The 27,671-nt window shown below is 45.6% G+C and overlaps 1 protein-coding gene across 3 annotated transcripts in view; it reads left to right on the top strand.

The window, feature by feature from the left end:
• Positions 1 to 27,671, top strand: part of LOC126293693 (synaptic vesicle glycoprotein 2A-like) — a 124,953-nt gene that overhangs the window by 78,697 nt on the left and 18,585 nt on the right. For 2 of the 3 annotated variants that reach the window (XM_049986995.1, XM_049986996.1), the window contains 4 exons: positions 174 to 346; positions 9,581 to 9,745; positions 15,483 to 15,769; positions 25,258 to 25,417. In XM_049986995.1, coding sequence (XP_049842952.1) covers positions 174 to 346; positions 9,581 to 9,745; positions 15,483 to 15,769; positions 25,258 to 25,417 — 785 coding nt within the window. The remainder of the gene's footprint in view (positions 1 to 173; positions 347 to 9,580; positions 9,746 to 15,482; positions 15,770 to 25,257; positions 25,418 to 27,671) is intronic. The other variant, XR_007552343.1, reaches the window with a different exon arrangement.

A 27,671-nucleotide genomic window follows, 5' to 3' on the forward strand; every position in this document is an offset into this window, starting at 1 on the left:
TTATTCCGTGGTTTATGAAGTTTTCAAATGTCTACTGATCTTTTGATCACCCGGTATATGATCGTGATTTGTACCGAACACACAGACAGACAAGGAAGGGACCTAATAAAGACGTGTTAAATGCGGCCGAGTGAGTGGTCTGCAGGCCTCACCTCTCTGCCCGGTGTGCTCAGGTGAAGGCGCTCGAGGTGGACCCGACGCCATCGCCATCGTCAGCGGGCGTCGACGCCAAGTCCCCGCTGGCCGTCGCTCGCCACATGTGGAGGCAGACCGCCCCGCTGTTCAAACCGCCGTACCTGCTCTACACGCTGCTCGCATGCGTCATACAGTTCGGCCTCTACGCCAGGTACTCTCCCTTCTGTCTTACCGTACGTCATCGCTGTTTCCAGAGGAACCCTACACCGCACAACCCACTGCCTTGGCAGTGGCGAATGCCACCTTGGTAGTCACAACTGCTGAGCGAGGTGGGTTGCTTCTAATTTGTGTTTTTTCAAGCTACCTGATGGTACGTTGCACCAACCTTGCCCCAAAGCGAGATAAATGTGATCATTCCTTTACTAAACAGTGCAAATAAAAAAAAACATAAACATGCGTAGCGAGCTGTATGCTAATCTAGTACACTACTGCCCATTAAAATTGCTACACCAAGAAGAAATGCAGATGATAAGCGGGTATTCATTGGACAAATATACTATACTAGAACTGACATGTTATTACATTTTCACGCAATTTGGGTGCATAGATCCTGAGGAATCAGTACCCAGGACAACCACCTCTGGCCGTAATAACGGCCTTGATACGCCTGGGCATTGAGTCAAACAGATCTTGGATGGCGTGTACAGGTACAGCTGCCCATGCAGCTTCAACACGATACCACAGTTCATCAAGAGTAGTGATTGACGTATTGTGACGAGCCAGTTGCTCGGCCACCATTGACCAGACGTTTTCAGTTGGTGAGTGATCTGGAGAATGTGCTGGCCAGAGCAGCAGTAGCACATTTTCTGTATCCAGAAAGGCCCGTACAGGGCCTGCAACATGCGGTCGTGCATTATCCTGCCGAAATGTAGTGTTTCGCAGGGATCAAATTAAGGGTACAGCCACGGGTCGTAGCCACCATACCAGGTGATACGCCAGTATGGCGATGACGAATACACGCTTCCAATGTGCGTTCACCGCGATGTCGCCGAACACGGATGCGACCATCACGATGCTGATAAACTGAACCTGGATTCATCCGAAAAAATGTTTTGCCATTCGTGCACCCAGGTTCGTCGTTGAATACACCATCGCAGGCGCTCCTGTCTGTGATGCACCGTCAAGGGTAACCGCAGCCACGGCCTCCGAGCTGATAGTCCATGCTGCTGCAAACGTCGTCAAACGCTTCGTGCAGATGGTTGTTGTCTTGCAAACGTCCCCATCTGTTGACTCAGGGATAGAGACATGGCTGCACGATCCGTTTCAGCCATGCAGATAAGATGCCTTTCATCTCGACTGCTAGTGATACGAGGCAGTTGGGATCTAGCACGGCGTTCCGTATTACCTTCCTGAACCTACCGATTCCGTATTCTGCTATCAGTCATTGGATCTATACCAACGCGAGCAGCAATGTCGCGATACGATAAACCGCAATCGCGATAGGCTACAATCCGACCTTTATCAAAGTCGGAAACTTGATGGTACGTATTTCTCCTCCTTACACGAGGCATCGCAACAACGTTTCACCAGGCAACGCCGGTCAACGTCTGTTTGTGTATGAGAAATCGGTTGGAAACTTTCCTTATGTCCGCACGTTCTAGGTGTCGCCACCGGCGTCAACCTTGTTTCAATGCTCTGAAAAGCTAATCATTTGGATACCACAGCATCTTCTTCCTGTCGGTTAAATTTCGCGTAGTGTAGTAATTTTAATGGCCAATAATGTATATCTGATAGTCATTGGTAATAAAACAGTTCAAGTGAGCTATTATTTTCATAATACTATATTCATATTTACTGTTCATCTCAGTTGAAAAGTTGCTCCCTATCCAGGCAGTACGAGGGGTTTCATTTTCAGAGACGACAGAATACGTTGACTCGCAATTTACACCTCCTAACGACCAGAGACATTACTACTCAATCATGGGCAATGATGGACGACATGAAACACGGTACATACGTAATAGAGAAGGAGTGGTATGATTATAACTAAAAATGGTACACATTTTACCACAAGGGATAGCAGGAGAAACATAAATAACGTTCATGTGTGACCCTGGTCTGACCGCCTGCATAAAGGTCGATATAGTATTCTCAGTATGGAATATGGCCTCCAAGGGCACAGCACATTTTGCACCTGTTATTCATACAGCCTGGATGTGGTTTTTAGGCGGTTTTCCACATCCTACTAGGTGAATCCTGGGCTGATCCCCACGTCCCGCCTCAGTTACACCACTCGCAGACACCTGAAACACATTCACACTCTTTCACGATTTACACCCGACGCAGACAGCTGGGGTACACTAATTCCGTCCTGGAAGGTATGGACTGGCGGCATGAAGGTCATCCGACCACCCCTTAAAATTAACCATGCCAAAATCCGTACTTAAACCTGACGACCCTGCGCCCAGTACGGGATAAAAGCAGTAGCAAAATAAAAGAAAGGAAAAGATTCATACTGGCCACGAAACTGTTGAGTTCTTCGGAGATTTTGTCCTATTTCCCTCAAGACGGTTTTTAGTTCTTCCACGACTCTGTTAGGAAATGTTCGTTGAGAAGCACATCTGCCAAGAGCATCTCAGGCATGCACTGTAGGGTTTAGGTCCGGGGAGTACGCCGGCCATTCCATACGGTGATACCTTGACTTTCTGTTGTGTCCTATACGTCAGCGGTCCTCTGTGGGCAGGCGTTGTCGCCCATAATCAGAAAGTCGGGACCTAAGGAAGCCCTAAACAGACGGAAATGGTACACAATGATTTGTCTGCTACATCAGTCTGCTGTAACGGTACCTCGCGCAAAGATATGCAGTGGTGTTAGGCCACTGAGTGTAATGCCTGCCCACGCCATAACGCCTAGATGTTCATGTACGTTCTGTGTCATCTACGTGATCTCCTCTCTGTGCACACTAAATGGTGGCCAGAAACACTTGCCACAGTGATGCGGGATTCGTGGAGAACGTCACACTGGACCACTGTTGCAGACCTCATCCGACATGCCCTCTGCAGCAACGAACTCTTTCTCAACCGTGGCGTGGTCGAAGTGGGATACATTTAATAGGCTTCCGAGCATAAAAACCAGCCTGATTTAATCGCTGCGAAATGGTTCTGGCAGAGACACGTGTGCTGGTAGCGGTTGCCAGGTCTGCAGCGACCTGCCTCGGAGTGAGACGCGTGTTCCCAGCCGGCACTAGGGCCACGTATCGGTTCTCTTGAGGTATGACAGCCCGTCTGCGACCACTGGCATGCTTTCGCATAACATTTTCACACTGAGCGACCTTTTTTAAATGCGAGATGACACTTCTGGACGCACTTGTTGCAGTGGCCACATGAGTGACACTTGTAACGGCCTCGAGCCGTCCAGCTGCACTCAAACGATGTCTTGCAGACGTGTTGCCGTGCCCCACGGAATGTCGCACTAACCGGCTACACAAAGAGTTTCGTCAGACATCACAGTGCACGAACTGTCTGATGCATACACAGCGTTAGATTTCCTTTTATTATCATTGATCGGGTGCTGTAGCGATTCTCGGTTGTTCCCTAGCAATTGAGGTTGTTCCTTAGCAGTTGTCAAACTGTGTAAATTTACTACTCTCATGTCGTGTTAGCGGTTACCTGCGTGTTCATCACATAAATTAACTTGTAAAATGATAAAAGTCACAACAGACGATCACATTATCAGAATACTTCACATTTTTCCACTAAACAATATTTAACAGTCACGTCATGATACTCTTGGAACGGAGCAAAAGTACTTGAACGAAAACGAGCTATTTCTCGAGTATTTTCAGACAACAGAAGACTTACAAAATACTTACAATGATACAAATACAGGCTATGAACTGGCACTTTTTTGACTGCTATTTATATCATCTGTGTGCCCGCCTCCATTGCCACACAAATTATTATGTCAACATCAAGTTTTCATATGAATGAAAACGTAGATAAAATTGTAAACTTTATGAGTAGAAAAATACAAGAATCAAAATAGTTGTAACAGACATCTTAAATAACCATGAATTAAAAATCGAAGTTTCAGGAACATGACATATGTAAAATAATCTGATTTCGTACCATTTCTACGTCTACATTTGCGTCTACGTGATTACTCTGCTGTTCACAATAAAGTACCTGGCAGAGGGTCCCGCTGTCTCTCTACTGTTCCACTCTCGAACGGCGCGCGGGAAAACGAGTACTTAAATTCTTCTGTGCGAGCCCTGATTTCTCTTATTTTATCGATCATTTCTCCCTAAGTAAGTGAGCACCAGCAGAATGGTTTCGAAATCGGGGGAGAAAACTGGCGATTGAAATTTCATGAAAAGATCCCGTCGCAACGAAAAACACCTTTCTTTTAATGATTGCCACTCGAATTCACGTATCATGTCTGTGACTCTATCTCCCCTATTTCGCCGCCCTTCTCTGTACTTTTTCAATGTCATCCGCCAGTCCCACCTGATTTGGATCCCACACCGCACAGCAGTCCTCTAGAATTGGGCGGACAAGCGTGGTGTAAGCAGTCTCTTTGGTAGACCTTTTGCGCCTTCTAAGCCTCCTGCCAATGAATCGCAGTCTTTGGTTTGCTCTACCCACAACGTTATCTATGTGTTCGTCCCAATTTAGGTTATTTGTAATTTAAATTCCTTAATATTTAGATGAATTTACAGCCTTCAGATTTCTGTGACTTATCGCGTAATAGAAATTTAGCTGATTTCTTTTAATACTCATGTGAACAACTTCACACTTTTCCTTATTCAGGGTCAATTGCCACTTTTTGCACCATACAAATATGTTATCTACATCATTTTGCAAGTCGTTTTGGTCATCTGATGACTTTACAAGACGATAAATGACAGCATCATCTGCAAACAATCTAAGATGGTTACTCAGCTTGTCTCCTACGTCGTTAATATAGATCAGGAACAACAGAGGGCCTAAAACACTTCCTTGGGGAACACCGGATATCATTTCTGCCTCACTCAATGACTTTCCGTCTATTACTACGAACTGTGACGTTTCTGACAGGAAATCACGAATCCAGTCGCATAACTGAGGCGATATTCCATACGCAATCAGTTTGGTTAGAAGACGTTTGAGAGGAACGGTGTCGAAAGCCTCCTGGAAATCTAAAAATGTGGAATCAATTTGACATCCCCTGTGGACAGCACTCATTACTTCATGAGTATAAAGAGCTAGTTGTGTTTCACAAGAAAGATATTTTCTGAAACCGTGCTGACTACGTGTCAATAAACCGTTTTCTACGAGGTACTTGATTTTGTGAAGGAGACAACTTTCTCGCAATAGAAAGCTGACTATTTCTCCAATGAAGAATACATTATAGTCTGGTGCAGATTAAATAAAATTTGAATATCTTTAAGCAAATGTATTTGTTACTACTTGAATGACATCAGTGGTGGCGAATTAAGTAATTTTCGGTTAGTATTTCTCGTCGAAATTAGGTTTGTATCTACTTTTTTATATTTTATAGTGATAGGCTGACTGTGTTATTTAGATCTTATGTATAGGAGCTGTAACTTGAGGAAAACTTCTCATCATTTATAAACATATCAGGAAATATATAGTGGTTGAAAATGCTCCAGGGTATTTCGAAATTCCACTAAAACCAAGTGGTGCATATTGGAAAACTGAGATGGCAACAAACATTTCACAGGTAAAAGTGGTTCGAACCATCGATTTTGTCTATTTGACACGAACGGTCGCTTTTTTCACGGCACAACTGTCGAAAACCCTCAGTTTTGGTTTTAACACTTACAAGGCATGCTCGCACTGGCAAAGGTATAAGCACTCACCTTCCTCCGAGCATGAACTTTACCTACCTAACAAGTCACAGCGGGCTCTGCAGGTTAACGTGGGTATTTATTTACATTTACCTATATGTGTGATCCGTGGATCACGCTTGCTACAGTGTGCCAGGAGTCACCCTTAAAAGCTACAGTGCACGTTCTCAGCCAAAACTACGACTGTATGCTGACTTCTGAAGTTTTCTTTCTTACAGGCATACAGTGATTTATGCATACCGTAACTATGTTTAATGCCTCTCTCCCTCTCTCTAAGAAACACGGAAGTTCTTCTGTGGGTGGAAAGAATTGTCAAGCTCATGTGATTTCAGCTTACGTTTGAAGTAAACTTTACTGTGTATTACATTCTTTACATCACTATATAGGTGGGCACACTAAGGCTTGATGATGCGTAATGTAAATCGTTCCTCTTTTAGTGCTACATTTATGACTGTTACTGTTTTCAGACTACGATTAATGAATTAATGTTATAGTGTTGGCAGTGTGCTCAACTGTTTAAAAAATTGTCTACGAGAGGTTGTAAAAGCCCTCTTACCTACTCCTTTGAATGACTGAAGCGTTGACTCAACTTTTGCTGCAATAGTACAAGTGAAAGGGGTTCGTTACATCAGATACGCAGGCAGCTGTTAATCATGTGTCTAAATCAGTCTGCACGCTACGTGCTATATGTGCAGGGAACAGTACTTAACGATCATAAAATTCTCTCGGGCTTCCAGGCGCGTCGGAGCGGTTTGAACTGCTCAGCCTTTCAACCGAGTGCTGCTCGGCCATTTCCAAGTGGTGACTGTCGAATGACTGCTGCTGCCATGCCTTCAGTGACGTCACTAGCGCTCGGTGTAAGATAATGCCCTCGTTGCGCGCTTGCCGCCATCACTTCAACCCTCCGACGCCCGGGTCCAAACTGTGCTTAGCTGCAGACCGCCGTCTTCATTGAGGGTATTGTCAAACTTTTATCTGGACCACTTCTTTCATTACGCTATCCCAGAATCCATTAGCCAATGTAAATAACAGATGTCTTGGCAAAGGCAATACGGAGTCTGTTTTCTAGAGCATGTTCTTCGACCGCCGATTTCTCAGGATGCCGTAGGCGGAAACATTTCTCGTACTGTACACAGCGCTATTCAACAGTACACACAGTCTGTCTGACAAATAACTATCCGCACCCACACCGTATTTTATCTACTCCTGGCGTTCTAAGACCTACATCGTCTTTCACGGAGCTGGGGCTCTGAAGACTGAATCGATTTTATACTCATATGGATATGGTGTCTGTTCTTTCGGACATGTCCGAAAGAACAGACACCATTGATGACCTGAAGCCGTCTAGAACGAAATTATAATTATATATTAATACCTTCAGCTGCTGACGGGCGTTGATATATATCAACGGGGACAGGTGAAAATGTGTGCTCCGACCGAGACTCGAAACTGGGCTCTTCTGCTTACATGGCAGCGTTCTGAGCCACCCAGGGCACAGAGGTTAGTGCGACTGCAGGGACTATCTCGCCCACTCCTCTCACGAGACCCACATTCTCTCCTTATATGTCCACACACTACATTCCTAGTGTCCCTACCCAACACACTCATTACTCGTGGAAGAGATTCTTACATCTCCTGGAAGAACAGACACCATATCCATATAAGTTTATAGTACTGGCAATACCGGCCACGACCTTCTTCTTCTGTGCGGATGCACATATTTGCCCCGAACTCTTACGGGACTTGGTAAGAATGTCTTCCACGAGTAATGAGTGTGTTGGGTAGGGACACTAGGAATGTAGTGTGTGGACATATAAGGAGAGAATGTGGGTCTCGCGGGAGGCGTGTGCGAGATCGTCCCTGCAGTCGCACTATCCTCTGTGCCCTCGGTGGCTCAGATGGATAGACCATCTGCCATATGAGCGGGAGATCCTGGGTCCGAGTCCTGTTCGGGACACACATTTTCACCTGTCCCCGTTGATATATATCAACTACCGTCAGCAACTGAAGGTACTAATATAGAATTCTAATTTCGAATCCATTTTATGTCTTTTTTAGGTGCCGACTAATCTTTCCTGTTAGTGAGGTACAGAACGACAATAACACAAGCTTCTTTTATGTCTTCCTCGGGGGTCCTCTGCTTACGTTTCTTCGGCAACATGGCTTGTGAAATCTGGGGGTTGTTGTTGCTGTTTTTCTTGATTATTTGTCGTAAGTGATTCAGTCAGTTGTGAAGCTACCACCATCTGAAACGGCTTCTGCTTGATTCATCAGGGTCCTCAAAATAGGAGTTTTCTGGAGCTAGCAGGTAGCATGTAGGTATCAGTCTGTGTGGGTGGGTTTCTGGTAAACACTGTGGATGAGACATTCAATTTCTTTGCGGTGAATGAGGACGTCAAGGATACGCAAGGCACCGTCTGTCTCTGCCTCTGCCGTGAAGTTGGTGTTGTCACAGATGCTGTTGATGTGGTCCAAGAGTTCTCCCAGCTTCCCACGTCCGCCAGACCAGACAACGAACTTGTCGTCGGCGTTACGATAAAAGCAATTATTAGGCTTAGCAGGAGCTGTGTCCAGAATGAGGCATCTTGCCAAAGAAATGTAAGCAGAAAGTTTCGAGGAGGATACATAACAGCTTGCGTTATCACCGTTCTATAGCTCAGTAATAGGAAAGATAAGCCGGCTCTTAAAGATGCATAAAATCGTTTCCATCTTCAGGCCCTCAGCGCAAATTTGACAATTAACGAGGTCCGTGTAAGACAAAGTAGATCTCCGAACACCAGAAGTCTATAAAATAATGTGCGGGTGTGGACAGTTTTATGATGGACAGAGTGTGTGTGCTATTGAACAGCGTCATGTCGAACACAAGTTTACATCTACGGCACCCTTATATAAATCAGCGGTGGCGGATCGTGCTCTAGGAAATGGCATTCGCCGAGACATCTGCTGTTACACGGACTAATAGTATCTCAGACAGCATCACAAAAGAAATGACCAAGTTAAAAAGTTGCGAGAGCGCACTCAATATAGACAGCGATTTGCAAGTAAGTGTGGCTTGGACCCACCATCGAAATGTTAAAGTGGGCGCGAAGTGCAAATCGCGAACATTACTTTATATGGCGCTGGAATGAGCACCAGTGACGTCACAGGAGGCAGAGTGGCTATGCATGGGCGGCAGCAGCGATCATTGGACAGTCACCAGAGCAGCAGTTGGCCGACAGCTCGTGGGTTATCAACCACTTGACACAGCTGGAAGCCCGACAGAATTTTGTCAGTATGTTTCACCGTGAAACTATGCACTCAGCCTCTCTGACTTCAAACATCGGTCATTCCCCTTAGCAACGTAAGTCAGTTCCTTTCAACTATTTCATGCACAGACATTTAACTTATTTATTTACTTCTCTCAGAATTTCACAGGCGGGTGAGGTAGCATACAGGTTACTCAGAATGCTTCAATAGTAAGTGTACGGCAGACAACATTAGAGCTTCCTGTTTGCTTGTTGAGATGGGCTTCAGGTAGTGAGAAGACAGTCATAAATGGGATGACATGCCAGTGCACAACCGACACACACATTTACGGTGTCACTGATCTGCTTCCAGCTCCAACGGCTTCCTGATCTGGCTTCCGGAGCTGCTGAACCGCGTGGGACAGTACCGCGACCTCTACCCAGACCAGACCGCCACTGTGTGTGATGTCATCGCCGTCATGGCCGACCAGGCGCCGTCTCCCGTGTCACTGGGACCCTCACAGCCCGACTACTACAGGTGACCACGCCAAGGATTCGCCAAAACTGTATCACGCTAAGGCAGCCACAATTTATAAGTATATAGAAGTACACTGACGGGGAAAATATCGCAAGACCAAAAAATAATTAACGCAGAGCAATGAAATTTCTGGAATACATTTGTTTGGCTTACTTAAGTGATTAACACTGCAGGATCACAGTTAAAGGGCCAAGTAAGGTGTCGGTCAGTTTCACCTTAAAATTGTAATTTATTGTAATTTAATAACACATTTACAACCACACTTTTACAACTACGAGTTTCATACTCCAAATCTTTCATGGCTGAAGGTCCCCCCAAAAAAAAAAAAAAAATGGTTCAATTGGCTCTGAGCACTACGGGACTTAACTTCTGAGGTCATCAGTCCCCTAGAACTTAGGACTACTTAAACCTAACTAACCTAAGGACATCACACACATCCGTGCCCGAGGCAGGATTCGAACCTGCGACCGCAGTGTTCGCGCGGTTGCAAACTGTAGCGCCTAGAAACGCTCGGCCACTCCGGCCGGTGAAGGCCTCCAAACAAGAAATCTTAAAAATCAACGAAGTAACTTTCAAGTGTCTGAAGACACACAGTTACAATTACAAATATAATAATATATATATATATATATATATATATATATATATATATATATATATATATATATATATATATATCACAGTTAGGCTGAATGCCTAAAGGCAAAACTGGATAAACAAACACAAACAAGATGCAATTCAAATGGCTGAAGGCCCACAATAAAATTTTCGAGATTTTAAAATAAATTACCATAACCTTTCAAAGCCAGAAGGCCTCAATGTTTTTGCTTAAAGGGTAATTTTAAGAATAAGGTATTAAGCAGCTGAAGGCCCACAATTGATTTTCCAAAATTCAAAAATACCATAAACTTTTCCGGGCAGAAGGCTGCAATGTTTAAGCTTGAAAGGTAATTTTAAGAATAAGGTTCCAAGCGGCTGAAGCCCCACAATTAATTTTCCAAAAATTTTAAAAAAATATAACCATAATCCTTAAGTTTGAAGTAGCTGAAACTGCACTAAAAGAAAAGACAACACAACGGCAATAACGTTTCAGCAAATATCCACTTACCAGAGTTCAAACATACTTATAAGTGGGTGAAGACCTTTAATTTACATAAAACACAGTAAAACCAAGAATTTTTTTAAATAATTGGCTATGACAGATTATAAACAGACAATTAAACACTGGTGAGGAAGACAGTAAAGACAACGGCACTCAGAAGCCTCCAGGGGGGAGGTCGGTCTGCCCTCGTTTACTTAGGTGAGGAGACAGGTGGTGGGCCCAGCTACACTTGATCCTTCAGAACCCAGCCAGGGGACAGCCACGGACCGACCGACACAACGACTTGCTTGCCATCAATCAGTACATGAGAGCTCAAACACAAAGTGTTTCGGACGTAATTATCCACAGTCAAATATACATATGAATTAATCTGCCAAAATTACACACCGTGTTGGGCAGCGACAACAAGTGAGGAAAGGACATTGCCTGAAATTACGTTAGTGGCCAGGGCAGGTAACTGGAACACTAACGGCCACAAGGCAGAAAATTCCACTGGTGCACTTGAATTGTAGACAACCAATATTCCACCGCATGGCGGCTAAATTTTAGCAATACAAACACTCGGGATTGCTCACAGGAAAACCTCCACAACAGCGAACCGCCAAAACGAACCACACAACATTAATGGACGTGGCTGGGATACTTAAGACACCACTCAACTTTGACGTCCTGGGTCGGTGAGCCACAAAGCTCGTAGCGATCGGACAGCTCCACACACACTCTGACACTGCACAGGGACTGCCAGCGGACCAAGCCAACCACACCGCGCGGAGATATTCTCCCTGATCCGCAGCAACTGACCGACTGCCTTCAGAATGCCGACATAATCTAAAATAGTCGTCAGTGGAAATAAACGCCAACTACACACACAAAATTGACAAACACTTGCACGAAGACCTGAACGATACCCAACAGTAGCTAAGCACGCACGAAGACAAATCGGGAGTCGATGCACACACACATACAGCCGACTCATGAACGATCGGCGAGCCAAAACGCGTCGTCCGGTAGGATGACCGAACGACGATCGACCCACACCGTGGCCCGGCTCAAGTGATGCGTGGCTGCAATGGACGAGAAAGTCATGTCGACGCAGACCTCACTGCTCCAACCTGACTGCACTACTGCCGCATTGCAACTACCCGACTGGTAGTTCCGAACTACCTACACTCCAGATGCATTCCAACTGGCTGGCAGCCCGAACTCGCAACCCGAACTCGCTTACGGCAGACAACGACCGGTAAGTAATGGCAGTCGACCAAAGATACTACGAGAGGAGTATATCGATACGCGCTGCTAGCGCCGTTCACGGTTTGGCAAAGCAGCGACTGAGTGACAGTAGTAATTTAAATTAACGTAGTGAAGTGGAAGTACGTTAAAAACACGGTGTAAAATACATGATGGGGGGGAACACGAGCCACGCACGGCTCAAACAGGTCTAATGAACAGACTGGAGTATAAATTCTGCAGTCAGTGTGCCTGGGATAACCGCGGGAGTGTTCCTGCTGTCATACGAAATCACACTCTGGAACATAGGTGTGGATCCAGCGTGTCTAACACGCAGGTTGGGTGCAGGCCCTCAACTGACCTCCGAATAACCGACACGTGTCCATCACTGGCATTGATGCAGAACGAGCTTTCATCAGAAAACACGACAGTAATTTTCGAAATTTGTGGTCAGGTCATATGGCACCAAACTGCTGAGGTCATCGGTCCCTAAGCCTACACACTACTTGATCTAACTTAAACTAACTTACGCTTTGCACAACACACACATCCATCCCCGAGCAAGGACTCGAACCTCCGACAGGAGCAGCCGCACGGACCGTGACAAGACGCCCAAAACACGGCAAAACACGACAGACCTCCACCCTGACCTCCAGTGAGCTCTCGTTTGTCACCACTGAAGTCTCAGACAGCGGTGGTTCCAGCTCAGTGCACGCTACAGGGTGTCTGACTCGGAGCTTTCCTTGAAGTAACCGATTCGTAGCAGTCCGCTGTGTCACAGTGGTGCCAACTGCTGCTCAAAGTGCTGCTGCAGGTGCAGTACGAAGCGCCAGAGCCATACGACGAACACGATGGTCTTCCATCTCGGTAGCGCCACATTGCCGTCCGCAGCTCGGTCATCTTGCGACCGTACATTCACGTGACCACCGCTGCCAGAGGCTACATTCCTGCCCAGTCTTTCTGCAGTACCGCAGCAGGAACATCCAGCTTCCCATGGCCTCATTACACTGCTTCGTTCAAACTCAGTGAGGTGTTGATAATCGCGTCGTTCTCGCCTTAAAGGCATTCTTGAGTATCATCAACTCACTACGTCCAGTGTCAAAGGTAACTAACTCTCACGATAGTTACAGCGCGTATTTGAAGCAAGCCTGATTTGAATCTTCATTACGGCGAGTAACTGGCGCGAAATATGAATACACATCATCTTTCAGCGGAGTGGCCGTGCGGTTCTAGGCGCTACAGTCTGTAGCCGCTGACCGCTACGGTCGCAGATTCGAATCCTGCCTCGGGCATGGATGTGCGTGATGTCCTTAGGTTAGTTAGGTTTAAGTAGTTCTAAGTTCTAGGGGACTGATGACCACAGCAGTTGTCCCATAGTGCTCAGAGCCATTTGAACCACCATCATTCAGATGTAGGAACACGCCTACCAACTTTATGTTGCACAACCCCTCCTTCGTGTTGCTATTTTCTTCCGTCAGTGAACATTTAAGGGACACATGTGCAGGTGCAATAAAAACACCTGGAAACGTAGTTTCGCAAGTCTTCGTTGTAATTTAGTAGCGCTAATTACCTGCAAAAATGTGGAAAAATTGATGAAAGTTGAACTGGGGGAAAGATGAAATAGATGAAGGTATACCGACCGTGTGAATTATCCCACCCAATACTTACAGTGTATGTAGATTTCGGAAAATTGTCACTGTCATACAGCGATAACTTACTGGGAGCAAACACGTTTTCTTCAGTGCGTACAGAAACGAGATCGTTGTTGTAAAGAAGCTGTAACTGAGAAGGGAGTGAGACAGGGTTGTAGTCTATCCCCTGTGTTATTCATTCTCTACATTGAGCCGGCAGTAAATGACATCAAGGGAAAATTAGGGAAACGTGTTATTAAAGAGCAAAAAAAAACTTTAAGTTTGGCCATGAGACTGAAATTCTGACAGAAACGAGAAAAACTTGGAGGATTACACTACATGATGAACATCAACAGATGTAGAACAGGCCGTCCGAGGTGGCCACAGGCTGGAACCGTGCGACTGCTACGGTCGGAGATTCGAATCCTGCCTCGGGCATGGATGTGTGTGATGTCCTTAGGTTAGGTTTAAGTAGTTCTAAGTTCTAGGGGACAGATTACTTCAGAAGTTAAGTCCCATAGTGCTCAGAGCCATTTGAACCATTTTTTTGAAAGATGTAGAACAGGGATAATGCGGTAGTTCAGGATATTCTGGGAGATTTTGTGAATTGGTGCTCTCATGAGATGAAGCCTCCAATCTTCACGATGTTTTTGAATTTCATCATTTACATTGAAAATATTTAATTCTGTTGTAATATCCTCATTTCTAATCGTGTCTCTTCTTGTGCAGCCTTCCGTCTTTCTTAGAAACCTCTTCACCTACAGAGGTAGGAATCGATTAGATTAAATAAATATCAACCACCATTTTTAATTTCTACAGTGACTTCATTCTTCATAAATGGAAATGTACAGTAAAAAAAAAAAGGAATGACGAACATCTGAATGTAATTTCTTTTCTTTTGCAGATGATATCGTTGTTAATCAAAAGAACGAAGGTGACCTCCAAAGATACCAGCTCAATGAAATTTGCAAGAAATACAACTTTACAATTTTTGGTAATAAAATGAAAATAACAGCATTCCGAGGAAAATATCCAGTGAGAACAAAAAATGTTTTCGGGGATTCAGTTTTAGAACAAGTCTCTCAAACCTCTTATATAAGCTGACTGTGACACGGAAAATAAAATAGACACATTTCAAACTATCTTTGGTACCGTTAGCAGAACATGGGGCCATAAATTACAAAAAACATCTACATCTACATCTACATCCATACTCCGCATGCCACCTGACGGTGTGTGGCGGAGGGTACCCTGAGTACCTCTATCCGTTCTCCCTTCTATTCCAGTCTCGACTGTATAAAGTGATGGCGATTCATGCTTCATCCTATGGACTCAACCAAGGGATATCTTCAAAAATCAGATCCATAGTCGTAAAACAATAGTTAATTTGGCACTGGAGGGAAGTGTGGAGGACAAAAATTGCAGACTAAAGCTTTCCTTCAGCAAACTGGATCAATTACTTATAGGCTGGAGAGATTACCGTGATGAGGTGAATCAAACAGCAGAATACATTATATCGTACATCTGTTTTATGTTTTTAAATCTATATACGTTTTATGTGTTGACTCACATAGTCCTTTGAACCTGATGGATTAATTTAAATTAAGATTCCGTGTCTAGTGATCTCGATTTGTATGGCAGATTAAACTATTAATTCCTTTCTGTGAGCTCGTCAGCTTTTATCGGATAGTTAACCTGGCAACTGTCCACCAGTGTCAACAATTTTCACAGCAGCTTAAACTCATGACGACCGTTCAACGTGGATTCCGTGTTGCAGTCAGTTTTTCGACACGCTGGGTTCCATGGCGGCCAACTGGACAGAGCCGGACTCCGGTGCCAACGTGACGGCAGAGGCGCTCGCTGCTGCGCTGGGGAACAGCTCCTGGTCGGAAGAGGCGACCCTCGCCGCTGCAGCGGAGGATGCTGTTGCAGGAGCGGCGTCGTGTGTGGCCACTGTGAGTGTGACCAGCTTCCAGAACTCCCTCATCACGGGGGTGGGGTCGGCCGTCGCCTACATCTCCATCAGCTTCATCATCAGGGTCGTCACCAAGAAGACCATCATCAGTAAGTAGGCGCGCTCCCATCGCGGTATTCAGCCTTCAGTCTGGTGCTGTTGCCCACGGACGTCTGTCCTGCGCAAGCCTTTACGTCTCTGAACAGCCCTCTCTTTGAACCCGATTTGTAATATATTGATTTCTCCTTGCTACTGTAGTGTTATCTTGAAGCTTTGAGAAAGGAGGACAGGCGCTCCAAGGCGCGGAAGCAGAGACGATGCTGAGGGCAGACGAAGCTAGGAGAGGTATCGTTACATGAAGTAAACCGTAAGGGAAGAGCCTTGCGAAAATGCAGGCGCCACAGACGCGGTCTCAGGGAGCTAGTTACTCTTCAAGGAATTAACATTTAACTTCATATGTCGTCTAGACGCTGTGGTAGGTTGCCACCGCAGAACTTTGTAACGAACAGTCACGTACTATCGTATAAAGCCAGCTTGATACCAGCCGTAAGAACAGCAATGTCAGTAGCCTCACAGGGGTTAGAAAGAGAGCGAAAAAGCCAAAAAAACTGTTGACCTGGCAGTCCCTACTCCGGGCAGCCAGAGGGGTGGGGCTAAATGTCGTATAACAATAATGTTGCAAGCCTTATTTGGCAGAGCAGTTACGCTTAGCTTTCAGCTGAGCAATGTTGATACCAAATACGGACTTAGTGCAACATCATTAACATCCCCGCCTTAGGAGCAGTAGAGGGGACCTAACTAAACAGTGATTGGCAGGCGCCTGCAAGAGTTCTGCGGTATTGGCTGGGTGGCGTAAGTGGGGAAAACAGTGCCCCCACGCGACTCTTTAAAACCCTTAGATTCAGTGAGCCGAATCCGCGTCCGTCGACTCCAGCCTCGATCCAGCTCTGCATAAGTCTACTCTCACGTGGAGTGCCTCAGTGAACAGTGTCACATTCAGTATGTTTTGTTTTGCAACTAAGTTGTTGCCTTAAGATACTGCTAGTGTTTGCTGCTGTGGTTAGCATCCACTCCTGGGATTCTGCAATGCCTTCTGTTGTAACAGTGTTATTCATGCTTTTTCTAACCCTAGAACTAGCCTCCAGTGTATTAGTTAGTCATAGTCTGGAATAAACAACTATTTCAAACCCTTTTTGTCCAAGAGTCTCCACAACGAGTTCCCTACCGAGTCTCACCACCTGCATTTCTAGTAAATGGCTGCACCAGTGTTGGCTCACATAGAAGAAAACAATCAAATGCCTTCACTGTGAATTGTCCTTCTGCCTTCTGCTCTGTACCGCTCGGGAGGACTGGACTCGCATTCGGGAGGACGACGGTACAATCCCGCGTCCGGCCATCCTGGTTTAGGTTTTCCGGGATTTCCCTAAATGCCGCGATGTTTCGTTTGAAAGGGCACGGCTGATTACCTTCCCCATCCTTCCCTAATCCGATGAGACCAATGACCTCGCAGTTTGGTCTCTTCCCCAAACAACCCAACCCCCGCCCCGGAGCGAGACCAGTAACCCCTTTTCTCCCTCTTCCGCCTATGCCAGGACACGACAGCTTTTTGTAGTCCGGTGTTGACTCCATCCACAGTTTTCATCCGGCACACGTCCCTCCATTATCGAGTTGCTTGATGACGTTCAATGTGTCCTCTAAACCGATCCCTTCCTTCAGTCAAATAGGGATATAAATTACTTTTCTACTCAATACGATTCAGTACCTCGCCACTACTTTTCGATATATCCATCCAAACTCCAACACTGTTTGCAGCACAACATTTCAAAAACTTCTATTCTCGTCTGTAACGTTTCTGTATTGTTTCTCGTCGCCGGGCTCTGTGGCGAAGCGGTTCTAGGCGCTTCAGTCCGGAACCGCGCCGCTGCTGCGGTCGCAGGTTCGAATCCTGCCTCGGACATGGATGTGTGTGATCTCCTTAGGTTAGTTAGATTTAAGTAGTTCTAAGTTCTAGGGGGACAACGGCCTTGCCGCAGTGGATACACCGGTTCCCGTGAGATCACCGAAGTTAAGCGCTGTCAGGCGTGGTCGCACTGTTGCCATTTTTCGGGGTGCACTCAGCCGCGTGATGCCAATTGAGGAGCTACTATTAGCGGTTTCGGTCAAGAATACCATCATAACGACCGGGGCAGCGGTATGTTGACCGCACGCCCCTCCTATCCGCATCCTCCACTGAGGATGACACGGCGGTTAGATGGTCCCGATAGGCCACTCGTGGCCTGAAGACGGAGTGCTTTTTGTTCTAGGGGACTGATGACCAAAGATGTTAAGTCGCATAGTGCTCAGAGCCATTTTTTTGTTTCTCGTCGACACTTCACTTTCATATACACTGAGGTGATAAAAATCGTAGGATACGTCCTTATATCGTGTATGACCTCCTTTTGCCCGGCGTACTGCAGCAGCTTGACGTGGGATGAGCTCAACAAGTCGCTGGAAGTCCCTCTGCAGAAACACTGAGCCACGCTACCTCTGTTAGCCGTCCACAAGTGCGAAAGTGTTGCCGTTAAAGGATGTTGTGCACGAACTGACCGCTCGATTATGTTCCACAAATGCTCGATAGGATTCATGTCGGGCGACCTGATTGGCCAAATCGATAGCTCTATTTGCCCAGAACGCTCTTAAAACCAATCGCGAACAATTCTGGCCAGGTGACATAGTGCACTGTCACCCATAAAAATTCCATAGTTGTTTGGGAAAGGCTGTAAATTGTCTCCAAGTAGCCCAGCATAACCATTTCGAGTCAATGGTCGGTTAGCTTACACGAGAGGACACAGCCCATTCCTTGTAAACACTGCTCGCACCATTATGGAGCCACGACCAGCTTGCGCCAGTGCCCTGTTGACAAGCTGGGTCTACGGCTTCATAGGGTCTGCGCCACGCTCCAATCCTACCGTCAGCTCTTACCAACTGAAGTCGGGACTCGTTTGACCACGTCACTCTTCGATTTTCTCAGTCTCTTCCCAACTGAAGTCGGGACTCGTTTGACCACGTCACTCTTCGATCTTCTCAGTCTCTTCTGGTAATCCTACTCGGCAAAGGCCGCACAGCTGCACGATTCCTCCGTTGCACTAAACCCTACAAAAGTTTCTCAGTCCAGCCAAGAGTCTGCAGAGCGTGGGTCCGCAGATCGTGGTCGTGCGGTAGCGTTCTCGCTTCCCGCGCCCGGGTTCCCGGGTTCGATTCCCGGCGGGGTCAGGGATTTTCTCTGCCTCGTGATGACTGGGTGTTGTGTGATGTCCTTAGGTTAGTTACGGTTTAAGTAGTTCTAAGCTCTAGGGGACTGATGACCATAGATGTTAAGTTCCATAGTGCTCAGAGCCATTTGAACCATTTGTAGAGCGTGGTTCGGGCGACGGTCCTTACAACTGGCCGCTGCTTCCCAGTTGAGGCTGCAGGTTTAACCCTTTCATCGATCAAGACAGTCGGCGCTCAGAGCACGCCGCAACCCGTTCTATTCTGTGCCGTTTTCTCGCTGATGTCGTCCCCTGAGGCAGTTCTCACAGCGCTGACGGACTCTTTCGGAGATGCAAATATGCTCTCTATGTGGCTCTAAGTGGAAATGCAAGAAGCTAATCTATTTTACGGGGAGGTTTACTATCTTTGGCCCGAAAAAAGCATGTTCTTTGAGAATTTTTTCTCGGGACATGTTATAGATATCAATGTCAAATTTGGTCATAATGTTTATCGATATTTCCTCTAGAAACTGGATTTTTTTCGACCGAGAACGTCGAAGATCAAAGGAGGAAGTGCCGTCGGGACGAAACAAAATTTCGATGTAGACCTCTACGTGCGGTATGTCACAGGTCAGCCGGCTCGTCTGAAATCAAATTTGAGTTGACGTTAGCGAAGTATACAAGATTCTTTAGGAGTTGTACCTCGCTTAAGTTATTTGGACCATAGGAAACAAAATGGCGGCCATTTGAAAAAAATAGAGATTTTTTCATCGATTTTTCGACTTCGTCGGCCAAGTAAAAATATTTATAGTCGATGGTCGGAATAAAAGTCGTACAACTCCCAGACAATTTAGTTAGCTTCGTCGGATACAAAGAATCATGCCAATCGCTTCAGTAGATTGGAAGTTACGATACCGCTCGATAAAAAAAATGCTATTCCATAAAGTAGTCCTTCCTCTTCCTCATAGAGGGCGTTCTTCTCGATCTCGGCTATCGTGCGCTGCTCCACTCGTACGGCCGGCGACAGGCGGTTTTCGGCCGCTTCAATCCGGTGGTCGTCCGAATGCTTGGCGAACTCCGTCGAACAGAGTCCCAGGGTGACGTCCATCGTTGTCATGGTCTTCAGAATTGCTGAATACCCTTCGTTGAAGCTGCTCACTGCCAGGGAAGTAGCAATCTCCCCAGTCTTCGCACCAGAATACAAATGCTTGGAGGCTAACTTCCAAACTCAAGCGTTCAAACTTTCATTTGAATTTTGTGTTTCCTCCGAAGCAGCGGTACAATAACTCGTTCTCCTAAAGAAAAACACTGGTGCGTGAAAAAGGATGATTTCAGGCAGGTGCATTTTTCTGTTCAACCGCGAATAACAAACATTTCCGTTCCGTATTCGGAAAAACCGTTTCAAGGGTGGATTCTATACACTTTTATGGCTTAAAAATGCAATTTTAAAAAATTGATTTTTTGAAACAAAAGATAGTGAACCTCCACTTAAATAAATTTCAAGACGCCATTATGGTGCACATCTTTACAAAAACAGTAAAACAGTTAACAGCCGTGCCGTTTAACAAAGGGTTGGTTTGATTTGCGGGAGGAGAGCAGAGAGTGAGGTCATCTGTCTCATGGGATTAGGGAAGGACGGGGAAGGAAGTCGGCCGTGCCCTTGCAAGGGAACCATCCCGGCATTTGCCTGGAGCGATTTAGGGAAATCACGCAAAACGTAAATCAGGACGGCCGGACGCGGGATTGAACCGCCGTCCTCCAGCTCGGTTAACACAAAGAATTCCAGTATTACTTAAAATTGAGAGCATAGCTGGTTCAGAGAGCAGGTCTGTATTGGATCCTAATGCCGACTGGCTATCTTGCCGTGCAATATAGATCCTGAGTACACTTCGTATGGGTTCGGAAGTATTCGGACGTTGTCGAGAGATAAATAAATGGCGTTTGTTTTCTTCGTATTGGTACGGTAATACCATAGCTTCAATTGCACTTAGGCTCCCGCTAACATTTAATATGCTCAAGGTGGCTTTTCATTATTAATGTTTGACGAGGACAAGTCTTAGCTCTGCGTCTAAATGTCGGTGGCTTCCTTGCGCCCAGATTCTCCGAGTAGCATTCCCTCTGCTGGCTCGCTCATAATCCTGAACTCCACTGGCGCAAGTCTATGGTGTATTGCGCGCCGTTACCGCTGTCTCTTCACTGATGGCTCCAAAACAAAAGAGGCCGCCAGTTTTGCTTACTTCTGCAGAGAACCGCTATCCCGGGCTATGTTTAAGCTACCGGCGGAAGCCAGCATCTTCACCGCTGAAGCCCTTGCAATTAAGGAAGCCCTTCAGTAGGCGGCAAATCAGTTCAACGACTTCATTATTGTCACGGATTCGAGGAGTGCACTGGAAAACCTGGAAAAGCAGCAGTGGGCCTACAACACTAACCGCAATGCAAGTAATTAAGTTACTGTATCAGTGTGAAAGTAAACATAAACGCGTCCAGTTATTATGGATCAAGGAACATCCTGGTATCTCACGTAACGAAATGGCGGACCACCTGGCAAAACAAGGTGTAACTGATGACCAACCTTATTACACCTGCCTTCCACATACAGCTTCTGTCGCTGGCGTGAAGAAAAAGGTTCATCAAGAATGGTCACAGACATCGGAGATCTCACAACAGTCGAAAGGAAGACATCATGCTGCAATACAGACGAGTGTTCCGCGAAAAATTTGGTTCTCCCAAATCGAACTATCTAGAACTGAGACCACTGTCATAACGCGCTTACGGCTGGGTCACAAATGTTACTCTTCACATCTTTATAGGATGAAAGTTCAGCCATTTCCATACTGCGAAGTCCACACAACTGAGACTGCAGACTTCTACCATGTGGTACTAGGGTGTTCACGCTGTGAGAGACAACGCGGCAAGTTTCTTAAGACCTTGATCAGAGCAGGAGTCCCTCAACCAACATGTGTGACGGAGCAGTTTCGACAGCTGACCACAACGGATTACGTCAGTAAATAGTTTTTGGTGCTGCTGAACTGCACTATTGTTTATTAATGACGACCCAGGTATCGGCCTTTCATGCCATTTTCAAGTGATCATGTTATTACCATGTATTGCAATACATGTTAATGACATAAACTCAGTCACTTGAAAACGGCATAAAAGGCCGAAAACAAAATTAAATAAACAACTATACAGTCAAATGACGGCGTGTTCACTAAAACAAAAAAAAGACTACGTCAGTGTTACCTAGTTTCTGCAAGAAGCGGATATCCAGTTATGAGTCAGACTAAAAGTTTCGCTAGGAAGAAGTTGTGATATTCGGACTGTGCTGAGTGTGTGAGTGAATGTGCAAAGTGTGCCATGGAGTTTACCTGTAATTCCTAAGGATGTATGCTGTTTATTTTGTATTGCATACCAAATCTGTAGTTACTCACTTCTCCGACTATATGGTTACATTTTTTTAAAATCATTACTCTCCGTGTTCCGATCACGGGGACCGCACCCAGCTCGTCGCTCTATCACTGCACGTCGCTGCTCAAGAAAGCGAGTTATGCTCGTTAATTACAGCACCCCAATAAAACATAAAATTCGAAAAAAATGTGCAGCAATATGAAAGAAACATCACACACTGATGAACACAATAATCGGTTGAACAAGTTTGACGTCAGAAGCTGTTGCAAGATTCTACAACTGGTAGATTGAATGGTAGACGATGTATGTACAGATGGAGCTTTGTTGTGTCACTGGTGTTTATGACTGCCCTTGTAATATTTCTGGCTTTACAGCCAACATATCCACATACAAGAAGCTTTTCTTAGAGCAGCTGAGAAGACAGCAGTGGGAAGATGACGTAACACGATGTGAGGTAGCGATGACAGGTGGCTTGTTCGGCGTGCTACTGTCAGAGAGACAGCCTACATTGTGGTCCCCCTCCGCTATTGGCTGGTGCGTTAGAAAGTTGCGCACCAAAATGATAAACTTCGGTTATTTATCATAGAAAAACTAAACCTTGTATTTACTTTCAGTTCATGTAAAAGTATCTCTCAGTAGCAGACTGTCATGCCGTTATTTCAAATCTGTAAACACTGCTACAGGAAAAGGCAGATCAAGCTCTTCGAAGATCTTTTGGTCGCGCCTAACTTGTATGACGGGGGAAGTGGTTCGGCTGTAAGATCAGAACAGTCTCGGAAGACGGACATGTTGTCTGCCATAGTCGGTATCACTTAATGACGTAATTAGCAATGTCTGGCTATTTGGATGTGTAACTGAGAACAACTTGATAGTAATTACGCAAATATGCAGTTCATTGTCTTGTTTTTATGAAAATGTAAAGATTGGAAATTATTTGCGATTCATCAAGTGGAATGTAATTGGGCAGTTTCTCGTATTCTGGCTAATAAAAGGCGAATCGCATCCTTTATAAACAGATTAATGGAAAATTTATTTATTTAGACAATATCGGTTCCTCGCTAAGAGTGTATTGCACCCTCAAGATAACAGATTGGCGAGCTATGTACGTGCTGTTTTCGGCGCAGGGGACAACACTTGTAGAAGACTGCAGTTAACATTAATTAAAATTCCATTTAGGGCGTGGAAGCAATTGCCATCTCGCGTGTAGTGCGGTGTTAGTACAAAGGAGATCAGTGACACGTAATCTGTGGTGACACAGAGGAGGTACGAGTTTTTGTTGTAGTCTTCAGTCCAGTTTGAGGCAGCTTTCCATACTACTCAATCCTGTGCAAGCTTCTTCATCACCGAGTAACTACTGCAGCCAACATCCTTCTCAATGTGCGTAGGGTATTCATCTCTTGGTCTCGCTCTACGATTTTTGTGCTCCACGCTGCCCTCCAATACTAAATTGGTGATCCCTTTATGGCTCAGAACATGTCCTATCAACCAATCCCTTCTTCTAGTGAAGATGTGCCACAAACTCCTCTTCTCCCCAATTCTATTCAGTACATCCTGATTAGTTATGTGATGTACCCATCTAATATTCAGCATTCTTCTGTAGCACCACATTTCGAAATCTTCTATTCTCTTCTTGTCTAAACTATTTATCGTTCATGTTTCACTTCTATACATGGCTACACTCCATACAAATACATTCAGAAACGACTTCCTGACACTTAAATCTATACTCGATGTTAACAAATTTCTTTTCTTCCTAAAATCTTTCCTTGCCATAGCCAGTCTACATTTTATATCCTCCTTACTTGGACCATCATCAGTTAGTTTCATGCGTGCGGAGTGGCTGCGCGGTTAGAGGCGCCATGACACGAACTGCACGGCCCCTCCCGCCGGAGGTTCAAGTCCTCCCTCGGGCATGGGTGCGTGTGTTGTCCTTAGCGTAAGTTAGTTTCAGCTGTTGAAAATAGTGTGAAGTGTAGGTACCGATGATCTCCACAGTTTGGTCCCTTAGGAAATGACACACACTAGTTTTGCTCCCCAAATAACAAAACTCATCTACTGCTTTAAGTGTCTGATTTCCTAATCTAATTCTCTCAGCATCGCCTTATTTAATTCGACTACATTGTATTATCCTCGTTTTGCTTTCGTTGATGTTCATCTTATATCCTCCTTTCGAGACACTGTCCATTCCGTTCAACTGGTCTTCCAGGTCCTTTGCTGTCTCTGACAGAATTACAATGTCGTCGGAAAACCTCAAAGTTTTTATTTCTTCTCCATGGATTTTAGTTCCTACTCCAGATTTTTCTTTTGTTTCCTTTACTGCTTGCACAATATACAGATTGAATAACATCTCGGATAAGCTACAACTCTGTCTCGCTCCCTTCTCAACCAATGCATCATCTTGTGTCTGTACAAATTGTAAATAGGCTTTCGCTCCCTGTATTTTACCCCTGCCACATTCAGAATTTGAAAGAGAGTATTCCAGTGAACATTGTCGAAAGCTTTCTCTAAGTCTACAAATGCTAGAAACGTGGGTTTGCCTTTGCTTAATCTATCTTCTAAGATAAGTCGTAGTTTCAGTATTGTCTCGCATGTTCCAATATTTCTACGGAATCCAAACTGGTCTTTCCCGAGGTCGTCTTCTACCAGTTATCCCATTCGCCTGTAAGGAATTCGTGTTAGTATTTCGCAACGATGAATTATTAAAGCGATAATTGGATCAATTTCGCACCTGTCAACACCGGCTTTCTTTGGGACTCGAATTATTATATCGTTCTTGAAGTCTGAGGGTATTTCGCCTATGTGTGCATCTTGCTTATCAAATGGTACCGAGGAGAGAAATTTTCGAGGGAAGAATCTTATCACACGCACGTGTATATCGCCCTCTCCGTCTCTCTTTTCCAACTTGCGGTACAGGGTAACTGAGCGCAGCAGCTGAGAAGTATTCTCTGTTTGCGTTGCAGCGGTGAGCCTGGCGGTGTCCGGGGTGTGCGGCGTGTGCAGCATCTGGGCTGAGTCGGAGCTGCAGATGCTGATGCTGCCGCTCGCCTTCATGGTGCTGTCCGGCATGTGCGTCTCCGTCGTCAACACCGTCGTCGTGGACTCCTTCCCAACCTCCCTCAGGTCAGCGTCCGTCTGTTTGTTTTCACCCCAGTCCTATGACTGTTTCGATGTTCCCCGCTACGATTTCCTCTGCTCTGCCTCCTACGTCTGTCAGCAGCACTTACACCTAACGTCCTGAAATACACGAAAGAGTCAAAGATACGGGTACACCTGCCTAATATCGTGTAGGGCCCCCACGGGCATGCAGAAGTGCCGCAACACGACTAGTGTCTGAAGTAGTGCTGGAGGGAATTGACACCATGGATCCTGCAGGGCTGTCCATCAATCCGTAGGGGTACGAGATAGTGCAGGTCTCTTCTGAACAGCACTTTGGGAGGCATTTCAGATATGCTCAAAGGTGTTCATGTCTGGGTAATTTGGTGGCCAGTGGAAGTGTTTAAACTCGCAAGATTGTTTCTGGAGCCATTCTCTAGCAATTTTGGACGTGAGGTGTGTCACATTGTCCTGCTGGAATTGCCCAAGTCCGTCCAAATGCACAATGGACATGAATGGATTCAGGGGATCAGAGAGGATCATTGAGTCGTATGTAGACGTATCAGGGGTCCCATATTACTCCAACTGCACACACCCCACAGCATTGCAGAGCCGTCGCCAGCTTGAACACTCTATAGCACCTACTCGAACGTTGTGCCAAATGTGGCGTTAACATACAATAGGTGTTACCCTCTGTGAGGAATTTTGAAGTTTGACCGTGTGTTTACCTAATGGACAGAGGGTATCGAACATGAATTTCGTGTAAATGGCAGTTAGTAGAAAGACTTTAATTTTGGATGCTACGAAAGTATTGAAGTTCTCGTGAATGAAATAATAAACGGTCGACAGCCTAATAAGGCATAATAATTTGAAACATTAAGTTCAAAGATTCATATATACACTCCTGGAAATTGAAATAAGAACACCGTGAATTCATTGTCCCAGGAAGGGGAAACTTTATTGACACATTCCTGGGGTCAGATACATCACATAATCACACTGACAGAACCACAGGCACATAGACACAGGCAACAGAGCATGCACAATGTCGGCACTAGTACAGTGTATATCCACCTTTCGCAGTAATGCAGGCTGCTATCCTCCCATGGAGACGATCGTAGAGATGCTGTATGTAGTCCTGTGGAACGGCTTGCCATGCCATTTGCACCTGGCGGTACGTCCACCCGGCCTCCAGCATGCCCACTATACGCCCTCGCTCAAAGTCCGTCAACTGCACATACGGTTCACGTCCACGCTGTCGCGGCATGCTACCAGTGTTAAGGACTGCGATGGAGCTCCGTATGCCACGGCAAACTGGCTGACACTGACGGCGGCGGTGCACAAATGCTGCGCAGCTAGCGCCATTCGACTGCCAACACCGCGGTTCCTGGTGTGTCCGCTGTGCTGTGCGTGTGATCATTGCTTGTACAGCCCTCTCGCAGTGTCCGGAGCAAGTATGGTGGGTCTGACACACCGGGGTCAATGTGTTCTTTTTTCCATTTCCAGGAGTGTAAATTTTGCAAAAAGGACTTTCACTCTTTTCTCTTTGTAAAGTGTAATAAACACACACGACTGAAACTTCTTGGCAGATTAAAAACTGTGTGCCGGACCGAGACTCGAACTCGGGGGACCGAGCGAGGTGGCGCAGTGGTCAGCACACTGGACCCGCATTCGGGAGGACGACGGTTCAATTCCGTCTCCGGCCATCCTGATTTAGGTTTTCCGTGATTTCCCTAAATCGTTTCAGGCAAATGCCGGGGTGGTTCCTTTGAAAAGGGCACGGCCGATTTCCTTCCCCATCCTTCCCTAACCCGAGCTTGCGCTCCGTCTCTAATGACCTTGTTCTCGACGGGACGTTAAACAACACTAACCTAAGATCGAACTCGGGCCGGCACACAGTTTTAATATGCGAGGAAGTTTCATATCAGCGCACACTCAGCTGCAAAGTGAAAATCTCATTCTGGAACACACACGACTATCAGACGAACAGAACAGTGTACAGTAGTACGAATCATTTGCATGATTTGGCAACCACAGAAAGATAAATGGCATTTTACTCGTATTGATGATTATTATCTCAATCATTAACCAATTCAGCACAGAAAATTTATTAAAGATATCACGAGACGAAATGAAGCATATGAAGCATTACAAGAGTCCTGGTTTAACTAACACACAAACATCGCAAATTTAATGAAATACAAACACTTTTTTATACTCTCTCTTTTATGGAAATACTTCAGATTCCTTTAGTAAAAGCAGTATTTAGTTTAACTTTCTC

This window comes from Schistocerca gregaria, chromosome 10 (genome assembly GCF_023897955.1).
Source record: "Schistocerca gregaria isolate iqSchGreg1 chromosome 10, iqSchGreg1.2, whole genome shotgun sequence".
In the NCBI taxonomy this organism is placed as follows: domain Eukaryota; kingdom Metazoa; phylum Arthropoda; class Insecta; order Orthoptera; family Acrididae; genus Schistocerca; species Schistocerca gregaria.